The 12,646-nt window shown below is 40.3% G+C and overlaps 1 protein-coding gene across 2 annotated transcripts in view; it reads left to right on the top strand.

Annotated features, from left to right (window-relative positions):
* KCNQ4 (potassium voltage-gated channel subfamily Q member 4) overlaps positions 1-12,646 on the top strand; it is a 284,528-nt gene that overhangs the window by 251,633 nt on the left and 20,249 nt on the right. For both annotated transcript variants that reach the window (XM_040337092.1, XM_040337091.1), the window contains exon 8: positions 5,860-5,948. In XM_040337092.1, coding sequence (XP_040193026.1) covers positions 5,860-5,948 — 89 coding nt within the window. The remainder of the gene's footprint in view (positions 1-5,859; positions 5,949-12,646) is intronic.

Raw genomic sequence — 12,646 nt, 5'->3', positions numbered from 1 at the left:
ATCAATTATCTGGGCATCCCATGTCCCTCTTCCCTATGCAAGTTAAATCCCTCAATAAAACAACAAAAACAAGCTCATGGACTGTTCATTGTCTGGGAATGTGTGACTGGAAATGAATAGGAGGCTGGGCGGGGTAACAGGTGGAACTACTACACTCAGAGACCCCACGGAGGCACAGCTACATTTATAAATATCAATATAATATTTCTGACAATAATAATTAGTAGTCATTAGTGATGAGCTAATGTGCCTGGGTTTGGTTGGTGGGAGATTTGGGCCTGAAAAATGTAAAGCTCAAAATCTAACATCAAACCTGTTCTGTAGGGGGAAAATCATGCTCGGGTGCCCCCATAGCTAGCAGGAGCGCCGGCAGGGGAATTGAGAAAAGGAGGATCGGGGCTGCTCTGTGCAAAACCACTGCACAGAGCAAGTAAGTATAACATGTTTTTTTTTACCTACCATTATTTACCTTTTAACATCACTTTAATGAACTCCTGTGAGAGCATTACCATAGGCACGTGGTATGGGTTAAAGGGCACCTGTAGATGGGAGTGCACTGGAATTTGGGCACTTTGGACTACATTTTATTTATGTACGAACATTTAATACATATGCACTTTTAAATTATATTGCACACTGTATTTTTATACCTATTGTTTTTTATATATAATAAAAAAAAATTTACACTGAAGTGTACACTTGGATTTATATAGTTTTTTTTTTAATTGACGTGGCTCCCCTCCCCCCCTTTCGGTATGGATTTTAAGGGGTGCCCCACGCCAATTTTTTTTTCTTTTTTAATCCTTTATATATCCAAGTTTTTCTCAAGTATTACTTGCCGGCAATTCTTTTGTTTGCATTCAGCTAATGGCAGGGAACCCTGCTGACAGCTGATGAGTCATCCATTGTTAAAGTGTTACTAAACCCAGAACCTGCATTCACTATATCTGGTCTCCCACAGTACACAGAACATGGAAATGCATTTATTTTAGTAAATATAAACTGCTAATAACCTTTTCTCATCAGCATCATATAGCAGTCTTGTGACTTCTATCAGTGCCTGGTTAAAGCTTTTACAAGGATTTTTTAGACTGCACCGGCTGTCCTATCAGAATGCAGAACCCTTGACCTCTGTTTGAACAGTATTGATTGGCCCTGTGCTGATCACATCCACCCCCCCCCCCCCCCAAAAAAAAAAAAACTAGCAATACACACCAAACTGAGCATGTGCCATGTTTTAAAGTCAGTGAACGGAGAGGAGAATCTGTACATACAGGATCACACAGTCTTTATACACAATGCAGAGAATTAACCCATTAGGTTCCACAGTGAGTATAACAAGCATGTAAAATAAATAAAAAAATAAGTGAACGCTCAGTGTAACAGCAAAGGAGCCGCTAGCACACAAAGGGTAGATATACAATCCTCAAACAATATAAAATCAAACTAGTGCAGCGCTAAAAAATGAATACAGTGAATTTGTTTCAAGGAAAACGAGGGGTGTCAAAACGTATCAGACATCAGCTGGAAGCTAGCATCTCAAGTAGAGAGTAGACATGTGCATTAGTTTTCGTCCGAATGCATTTTCGTCCGAATTTCAGGTATTTTTTTTATCGTTTTAACAAATTAAAACGAACGCACAGAATACAAAAACCGAAAGATACGACATAAACAAATGTTTTATTTTCGTTTTCGTTGGTCAAATGTGCCTAACTTTAACTCTATTAGTCCAAGATTATTCTACATAGAGAGAAAAGATTTGACATTATAGAGAGAAAAGATTCAACATTATAGAGAGAAAAGGTTCAACATCATAGAGAGAAAAGATTTGACATTATAGAGAGGAAAGATTTGACATTATAGAGAGAAAAGATCGCTGCTGGAATTGGGTGGGGGAAGTAAAATAAAAATAATGATGATGATGAATGTTATTGGCTGATTGTAACCAAGAAGGAGTAGTAGTAAAATAGCTAGAACTAACTTGACAATTCAACATGAACGACGAAGATTCGACAAACCATCGAAAAAAATACAAACGCTGAATCTGTCATTGAAGGCTTATGGTGTCTGTTGATAGTTCTAAGAAGATTCAACGGAGCAGCTAAACTGTACGACGCTGCATTCGTACATTTCCGGTCAAATGCTTGGCCCATAGGCTATAGAAAAATTCTAATGTTGGTTGACTAGTAATAATAATTAATAAATATAATTATTACTAGTGTCATACAACATTACAATTCTACTATAGCTTGTAAGCAGAACATTCGACCGGAAAAGTATGATTGCAGCGTCGTACAGTTTCGCTGCTCTGTCGAATCTTCTTTGAACATACGACAGACACCATAAGCCTTCAATGACAGATTCAACCTTAATTAGTTTGGACGAAAACGAAAATTCTGAAACAAAATATTTCAGGGTGCACATGTCTAGTAGAGAGTATTCTGTAGAATCTCCACGGTGACATCTCACCACCAATATATAGTGCACTCACCAGAAGATGAATAAAGTTGAGCCTTGTGTTATAAAACACGTGAACAGATGATGTCAGCCAGGTCCTGCGCCAATGATCAGCATCCAGATGGAAGTGGAGTAAACAGCGATGAATCCACGTACCCCTTCCATGGGGTTATACTGCATAAAAAAAAAACACTGGAAGCCAAGAATATAGCTGAGGTCCCTCTCTGTCCAGTGAAGTCCACCATTGGGATGCCTTGCCACCATTGGCACACACTTATTCCCACCTCCTCCTTTAGGCTTTAATAGGAAGATTTTGGTTTTGTCTCTATTTGTGGCCAGTTGTGTTAGTTTGGAGAAGCCGCCCACAGTACATACAGACTCTGGTAAGCCACTTTTGCTCTCCCGGATTCCATATACAACATTTGAGCTTCACCGGTACTTTTTATGGTCACGGAGTTTATACTCTTCCTTACTGTTTTTACAGGGGGTGTACTATGATTTAGGATACTCCTCTGTTCGCTCAGCATCTGGGAAGAGATAACTTTGTCTACTATTATACAACATATTCAAGGTGATTATCCTGATAATTTTGCATTAATTCCTGCAAACTTTGGTCTATGGTTATGTAATAGGATAACTTTATCTATGCCCTCTAAGTTAGCCTACCTAATATGTGTTTTTGCAGATATTCAGGTTTGGCTCTGATCCTTCTAAACACACCTATCCCTGCTGAGCTTTATACAATCATTTTTTTAGCTCTTTTAGCTATACTATCCCTTCATTATAACTGGTCTTTAGAGCAAGTAAATATTAACTGTAATGCCCTTGATCATATATTTGGACATAAACATTTTTGGCTTGTACTTTAGATAAACCTATACAGTAATAAGTGATTTATTTTTTATATCTCATTTCTATAGACACTATTGCTTTAGGGCCAGATCCACATACATTTAGATCGGCGCAGCGTATCAGAGATACACTACGCCGCCGTACCTTACCTGGCGTATATTCGAATCTTCAGTGAGTTTGTGCCGTAAGTTACGGCGGCGTAGTGTATTTGAAATTGGGCGGGTTGGGGGCGGGTTTCATTTAAATGAAGCGCGTCCCCACGCCGAATGAACTGCGCATGCGTCGTCCCGAAATTTCCCGCCGTGCATTGCGCTAAATGACGTTGCTAGGACGTCATTTTTTTAACTTAGACCTGAGTTACGTCCATCCCTATTCACGGACGACTTACGCAAAAAAAAATAATTCAAATTTGGATGCGGGAACGACGGCCATACTTAACATGGCAATTCTATCTATACGCCGCAAAATACCAGCTTTAACTATACACCGGAAAAAGCCGACTACAGACGACGTTAGAAAATGCGACGGCCGCGCATACGTTCGTGGATCGTCGTAAATCACTAATTTGCATACCCGACGCGGAAAACGCCACCCAGCGGACGCCAAAGTATTGCATCTTAGATCCGAAGGCGTACGAAGACGTACACCTGTCGGATCTAACCCAGAAGCCGTCGTATCTTGTTTTGAGGATCCAAAACAACGCTACGACGCGGGAAATTTGAAAGTACGCCGGCGTATCAGTAGATACGCCGGCGTACTTCGTCTGTGGATCTGGCCCTTTGTCTTTGGTGAGCTGTGTGCGGCTTATACTCTCTCCAATGTCCGCTGGACTTTTCTCAATCTTGATTGATGTTAATTTGGTTCCATTGGTAGTGCCAGTGGTGTCTTGGGATAACTCTTTCGGCTGTTTTTGCTCCTCATCCTGAACTACTCATTGAATTCACAATACTTTATATGTTGGTAGGCTCCTATCCTCTGTGCCATCTGTGGCTATATATATATATATGGGCATATTGGACCTTTTCTGGCATTGTTACAGGATGCCCAATTTGGTGTTGATTTGTTCTAAGTTGAAACTGTACAATTAATACTTGAAAGATATAGTCATTTATGGTTATGTATAACTGGATTATTATTTTTTTTGTTTCTTATGTATGTTTACTGTTTTATAGAATTTACGATTATTTTGCTTATCTGAAGAAGACTCTATGAGTTGAAATGCGTAGGGGTCACCATTAGGCTTTTAGCTTTCATGGCAGAACTATTGTAACATATGATCCAATTCTCTCTATTCCATTTTGTACACATTAAGGTTTATTTTCTTTTTTCTTTGATGCTTTTATCATGCCAAAATAAAATCTTTCATACATTTTGTATAGAACTGCCTTAAAGTCCCCACCCATGTTTGTATTTGTCCGTAAATTACCTATTGGGATTGACACTTGTACCGGCAAGATTTTTTAGGCTCAAGTATATATTTTGTTTGGACAATCATTCACTGTATTCATTTTTTTAGCGCTGCACTTGTTTGATTTTTATATTAGTATAACAAGCATGCTTTACTGCATATAAAGGCTGATTTTACTGCTAATGTACATGGAGTCTTTCTGTTGCTGCTGGATCATTACACAATTTTTCTTCAACAGTAGCATCTTCAAGTAAGGAAGTGTTGAAAATCACTGCCTCCCAAAAATACACAATACCTTCATTTTAAAACATTAGCATATATTCATAAGTTGATTTCTTGGCTTCCTTCTGGCAGCTCAACCATGCAGCAATTTTTTGTTCAAGTATCGTTGAATTGTGCTCCTTAAAAACAACCACACCATCTTTTTGGAGAGTAGCTTGTATTTCTCCTGAGGTTACCTGTGGGTTTTTCTTTGTATCCTGGGCAAATTAATAATCAGTTGTGGCTGCAATCTTTCTTGGTCTACCTGACCTTAGATTGGTATCAAAAGAGCCCCTAATTTTCCACTTCTTAATAAGTGATTAAACAGTACTGACTGGCATATTCAAGGCTTTGGGTATCTTTTTATATCCTTCTCCATCTTTATAAAGTTCCAATACTTTGTTGCGCAGGTCTTTTGACTGTTCTTTTTTACCTCCTCATGGCTCAGTGTCTAGCCTGCTTACTGCATCCAAGTGAGAGCTAACAAACTCATTGACTATTTATACACAGATATTAATTGTGATTTAAAAAGCCACAAATGTGTGAAATGAACCTTTAATTGCCATTTTAACCTGTGTGTGCCACCTTCTGTGTCTGTACCAAGGCCAAACATTTCAGGGTATGTAAACTTTTTATCAGGGTCATTTGGGTGATTTATGTTATCATTATGATTTAAAAAGGATTCGAAAACTATGTGATAATAAATGGCTTCATGTGATTGCTATCCTTAAATAAAAGACAGTTTTTGGGCAGGATTAGTCATAATTTTAATATAAATGCCAACATTTCACAATTTCTGCCAGGGTATGCCAACTTTTGAGCACAACTGTATAAAAAAGTAGTGTAATGGCTGACTGAAAGGGTTGTTCTCTATTTTTAAGGCTGCCTGGCGTCTCTATTCTACAGATGTGAGTCGGTCCTACCTCACAGCCACATGGTATTACTATGACAGTATTCTGCCTTCATTCAGGTGAGTTCTGCCACCAAGGTGGGCCCGACCTATGATGTGACTAACGAGAGTCGTATGAAATTTAGCTTAGCCAGGATAATAAGATGAGTACAGCAATAACATCAGAACTTTTCTACAACACATGACATGTTAGCAACTTAAAAAGGATGTTTTACAGGAAGATGATCCCACCCTTCCTCTTACATAACCTAGAATTGCAGGGACATCCCTAAACTGTTTACAGGACACTGATTTAGGAGATTTAGGATACTTAAAAAAACAACTGCTTCCAGTAAGGAAACAAATACAAATGTCACAAGGTAAAGCTGATGTCATAGACATTGCAGTAGACTGGTATTGTTTATGTATTCTCAGATAGCACCATGCTACCAAGACAATAATATGTTGGTATGTTGATTTACATTGTGAGATAAAGCAATGGTCTGTTTCTGCAAAAGTATTGTATCATTGATTTCAGTTGGCTATAGACAGATATCTATAGGCCGTCAGAGTCAATGGCCTTTGGTCTGGTGTCCATGGCGTCATCAATTTGACACTCTTCTGGGATAATAAGGAATTCATTGACATATGCATTTGACCTCCTTCTTTGACCTGATTTAAAGAATAAATCTTATTACAATTTTGTTTAATTGTATTTATTCCCTCAGGGACCAAATGCATATAGTACTTGATCCCATTCAAATATGTCTCTCAGTTGCTAAGCAGCATGATTGGACAGATTCCCCCCTTGCCCGACAATACTGTTAGAAAGGAGACATATTTGTGATTGACAGCTCTGGTCACAGGGGCCGCTGAGGAGACTAGTTCTGCCATTCACAAAGATCCCACATCCTACAGTGCTGTGTTTCTATCTGTGGCTGCTTTTACACACAAACACAATGGACCACACAGCATTGCAGCGCTGAGCAATCTTTCAGTTTTATGACTGAGCGATCAGCCCTGATGGGCAGTGTCAAACATGGCACCAGCTTCAATATGACTGATCGGTTATACATAAAGGGGCGGCTGTGCATGTGTAAAAGCAGCCACAGATAGACACACAGAACTGCAGATCTGAGTGATCGTTTACTATTATGAAACAGAGTTTTCATTCATAAAAGTGCCAGATCACTTAGCTTATAGAGGGGACAGGGGTTCTGTGCTGGGCATACCACCCCCCACAAGATCGCTCATAAATTGGGCTTATTTATTCATTTCAGGTACTTATATAGCATTGTAAATTTACGCAGCGCTCTACATATACATTGTACATTCACATCAGTCCCTGCCCTCAAGGAGCTTACAAGCTAAGGACCCTAACACACATTTATACATACTAGGGCCAATTGAGACAGGATCTGATTAACCTACCAGCATGTCTATGGAGTGTGGGAGAAAACTGGAGTACCCGGAAAAAAACCCGGGCAGGCACAGGGAGCATGCAAACTCCAGCCAGATGGAATCATGGTTGGGATTTGAACCAAAATGGGGTCGAGCTACAGCCGGCATATAGAGGTTTGTTTAGGGGACAACGCGGCCACCATCAGAACAGAACCAATTGCTATATGCAATAAATAAAATTAAAACTATTTTCATTAGAGTAGGTTTTGCATTCGCATAGACTTGCATTCGCATAGATTTGCATGAGAATGCAAAATCCATTTGAAGTGAACAAAAGCCTCCACGCACAGGGTCTTAGAAAGCTGAGAGGGAAAATGTCTGACCCTTCTAAAATGTGTTGCATACATTGGTTTGCCATTTCTCAGGCCTCGTACACACGACCAGTTTCCTCTGGTCGTGTGTACCTTTTTCATCGAGGAAACTGTCAAGGAACTCGTCGAGCCAAAAAGAGAGCATGTTCTCTTTTTCCTCGATGGGAATGGAGAAAATTGGTTTGTCAAGTTCCTCAACAAGCCTAACAAGAAGTCGACGAGGAAAACTATGTGTTTCGCCCGCCGAGTTCCTCGGTCGTGTGTACGAGGCCTAAGTGTATAATATTTCAAGCAGTAAAAGACTAAAAGGAGAATTGGTAGAAGACTACATACCATAACGCAGTATAAACACATGTACCTACAGTTTATTGTGCAGCTAAAGACTGAAGTAATTACTCAACCAAATATGCTGCCAATTTTTTACCTAATTCTCCACAATCCAAATCAGGTGTAATCTTTTAAATTATGTCCAGTGCCTTAGCTACAGGGAAAGATCAGAAGGACTCCTCTATTCAACAGCTATTAAAGAGGCGCTGTAAATTTGCACATTTCATGCTCAAACACCTCTCCAGTGATCTCCTGCTACACCTTCCTCTGCCACAAATCACTAGGTGCTTTCCGGTATGGGAAAGTATGTGACCGCCTCTCATGTGACAGTGCTTGGATCCAACAGCCAATTACTAGCCCCAAGCATTTCTACAAGGCAAAGTGGGTGATGTCTCTGCTTCTCCTAGGTTCTAATATCAACCAACATGGGGCATTTTAGTGCCACTTTAGACAGAGGAAGGGGACTGGGGATCATTGGAAAGGTAAGTACCAGTGGGCTGACTTAGGGCCTTTTCATGGACACTGTCATGGGCTAGACTAGGTCTAACCTTATTATCTGCACATTTTAAAGGCATGGTCATAAGATTATTTTTCCTCCTAACATTGAAGCAGCTTTACTCTAAATAGAGGTTGTCACTTTAGATTCTTGATATGGAAGGATGGAATCTTTCCATTTACTGCTTTGCAGGTTGTTTATTAAGATTGATTAAGTTTAAGTTCTAGTTCTTTTTTAACGGTATTGCATTTATCTCTACCAATGATACTTCAGTTTAAAGTTTTCTTTCTTCAGGAAGTAGAAGATTTACAGTAATCCCTTATGTATTTATATCATAGGTATATTGTTTATATGTATGTTTGATATACTATACAGCTTTATATAATAATGTTGTATAGGCTGACATGCCTTTTTCTTTTGAACATTTAAGTTCAAGGTTTCAGCTGGTCTCATTGCATAAACATAGTTTCACTTGAAAAGTAAAGCCTTACTGAAGTCAGAAAAATACATATGCAGTCAAACATTGTACTAAAAAGCTCCATTTCCATAGTCTGACTTGTACTTTTCTGTTACACCCATTGTGCAGAGTGTTTAAATATGACTGTACAGTCCAGTAGGGACCAAAGTTAGACCCAATAATTTTAGTAATGAGCACTCAGTAACAATCTATATTGTTCTAAGACAGTAACAAATTTGGTCTGATGCCCCCACTCTTTTCCACTACTTTGTGTGAAGAATCTTGTGATGAGGGGCATTTCCAAATCAAAATCTCTCACAAAATATAAGATGCAGAGTTAAATATTGTAAAAAAATGATGTGCGACTTCAGTTGGGCTTTAATATGATAATATATATGGAAGGTTAGATTTCTGTGATTGTAAACTACTAATACTGACCCTACAATGAGCTTGTACATATATTTAAACATATTGAGCCGCTTTGCAAATAACTAGGTATACCTATATTTTGCTGTTTCACCAGTACATAATCACTAGCTTGCTTTCTTGGATGGTAATGTTAATATTACCATACAAATTGTATTTTGTATTTTGGCAAAAAAAAACTACTCCAAAGCCTCATAACACACGATCAGACTTCCATCTGACTTTTCCGTGGATTTTGGTCCGAATGGGCGTGGGTCGTGAATTTGTTCTGCATACACACGTCAGAACATTTTCAGACAACTTTCACCAAATCACGTGTTTTTTCAGCTCTTTGCCGCCACCCTTTGGGCAACTTCTGTTATTGTTGTCCGATCTTTAGCATTGGTTCTGAGCATGCGTGTTTGTACGTTGGACTTTAGTCCGATGGACTTGTGTACACACGATCGGATTATCCTCCATCGGACATTTGTTCCCGAAAGGTTTGAGAGCATTCACAGCAAACATTTGTCTGATGAAAAAGCGAAATTGTCCAATGGAGCATACACGCGGTCAGATTGTCCGATCAAACACGTCCGTCGGACCGTTGTTGTCAAAAAGTCAGATCGTGTGTATGGGTTTTTAGGCTACATTTTTCCTGGCAATTATAGGCATACAGCAGATTTAAGCGGCAAAGAATTAGTGGATTCTCACGGCTGCAATTACAGATGTATGCGAACAGCTGCAGCCGGGAAGACTGCACAAAGTCAAGTTGACATGAGCCATGGCAGTTTGTATCAACACATTAGTTACCTACAATTAGGAATGGAAGGATGACCCTGGACACAGAAAGATTGTGCCCAGGGTCACACATTTCTCCCTAACTAGATACATGCAGCTGTTTGCATACACCTGTGATCCTAACCACTAGAATGCGCTGATTCATACTGAAGAAATCTGATGTATGCCCCTAATCACCTGTGTAAATGTAGCCAAACTCTTTTTCACGAAAACTCTTTCTATAAGGTTACCACTAACCTTCCCTGTAACCCTACCACTAATTTTAGTGCTAATACTTACTGTAACCCTACCACTAACCTTCCCTGTAACCCTACCACTAATTTTAGCGCTAACCCTTACTGTAAACCCTACCACTAACCCACCTTGTAAGCCTAGAACTAACTTTGACACGATCACATCCTGTTGCGCCATCACTAACCTTCCCTGTAACCCTACCACTAAGATCCACACTATTCCTATCTGTAACCCTACCAATAACCTTTACAATAACCCTCCCTGTAAACCTACCACTCACATTAACACTCCATGTAGTTCTACCACTAACACTCTCTCTAACCCTGCAACACTTACTGTAGCCGTACCACTAAGTCTGGTACGCTGGGTTGAACAAAAAAAAAACTGTCAGCTCTGGTCAGAACCACTGTACTAACGATCCAACATTAGTGCAGCGATCTCCCCTGCTTAGGGAGCCAGTCGGCTGCTGGTTTTCCATTGTGCTCATCTGACAGAAGCCAGCCAAACGGCAAGCTTCTGTCAGACCGGCTGACATACACACAGGCCGAATGTTGGCCGATTTTTACTGAACGTGCCGATGTCTCCCGACTGTGTGTACTAGGCATAACTCTCCCTGTATCCCTAACACTAAGGCTATTTTCACACTGTAGCCGCAGCCGCATTGGCGGTAAAGCGCCGCTCGTTTTAGCAGTGCTTTACCGTCGTTTTAGTGGCACTTTTCAGCCACTATCGGGGCGCTTTTAACCCCCGCTAGTGGCCCGAAGAAGGGATTAAAACCGCCCGTGTTGCAGCAGTTCCGAAACGCTTTTCAGGCGCCCCAATGGGCAGGGGCGGTGTAGGAGCGATGTATACAGCGCTCCTACACCGCCCCAAAGATGCTGCTTGCAGGACTTTTTGTCTCGCAAGCGCACCGCCCCAGTGTGAAAACACTCAGGCTTTCACTCTGAAGAGGCAGTTTTCCGCCTTCAGTGTAATAGTAGCCTAACAACCCATGTAGCGCTACCACTAACCTTATATCTCACTTGGGATCCAGTTGCCAGAGACAGTTAAACAACAATAGGATCACTATAGAAGGCAGAAAAATACTCTTCTCGTTGTGCAGTATTGCTCCCAGATGCATGAGACATATCTGACTTGCATTAAAGGTAGATTCTGCATCATCACTCACCCAGCCAATGATGGAATGATGGTGAGTATCTTTTCTGCCTTGCTCTGAGTAATCCTGTTGAGCTGCTGCAAGCAACAGGATTTCAGGTTTAACATGAGCCTATCCCTTCCTAAAGTAAATGTAATTCCCACAACTAATGTGTCAGGATCCTTTTCACTGAAGACTAATGCCCTGTACACACGATCAGTTCGTCTGATGAAAAGGAACCGATGGATTTTTTCATCAGATATCCGATGAAGCTGACTTTTATCAGTCTTGCCTACACTCCATCGGTTAAAAATCCGATCGTGTCCAACGCGGTGATGTAAAACATGACGATGTGCTGAGAAAAATGAAGTTCAATGCTTCCGAGCATGCATCGACTTGATTCTGGATTTTTGACCGATGGATTTCCCCAGAGACGATCGTTTTTTTCTATCGGTCTTTTAACCATAAGAACAATTTAAAACAGGTTCTATTTTTTTTCATTGATGGGAAAAAAACTGATGGGGCCCACACACGATCGGTTCGTCCGATGAAAACGGTCCATCGGTCCGTTTTCATCAGACGAACCGATCGTGTGTACAGGGCATAACCAGTCTGTGCCAAAAGACACCAGTGATAGGACCTTGATATTGAAGTTCAAAGATGTGAGTATATAATGCTAGGAGAGGGGGAGCTAAACAAATCTTTTACTTTGCACTGCATGTGAAAAGTTCACTTTTAAAACTGGAACAACGATCCATGGACAGGGGAGAGGGGCCTTCTGTCTTGAACATACTGTATAATGCCATCTGAACATTCCAACACAGCAATTTGATAACAATTCACACCTCCGGCCATGTAAATCAAGTGATTAACATCTATGCAGACTTCCTGACACCAAGGATGGAATTATACAAATAGAACAGGGTGGTTCTACAACTGTCACATCTCCCATTCTGTTCTTGATGCCTTTGCTGATTTTGCTACCTGTGAAAATATAAATGTCAGGGTATGTTCCCGACACTCAACAAAAGTGGATTGGAAAAGCTATAAAACATCTTCAATTTTAGAGAACAAGTCCAGATGAATGTGACTAGCTATCACAAGCTATACCATGACCTGGATATGTGAGAACCTTCACAGACATGTGCACTTTAA

This window comes from Rana temporaria, chromosome 2 (assembly GCF_905171775.1).
Source record: "Rana temporaria chromosome 2, aRanTem1.1, whole genome shotgun sequence".
Classification (NCBI taxonomy): Eukaryota; Metazoa; Chordata; class Amphibia; order Anura; family Ranidae; genus Rana; species Rana temporaria.
The sequence above is the reverse complement of the archived record's forward strand: the minus strand, read 5'-3'. Positions and strand labels throughout refer to the sequence as shown.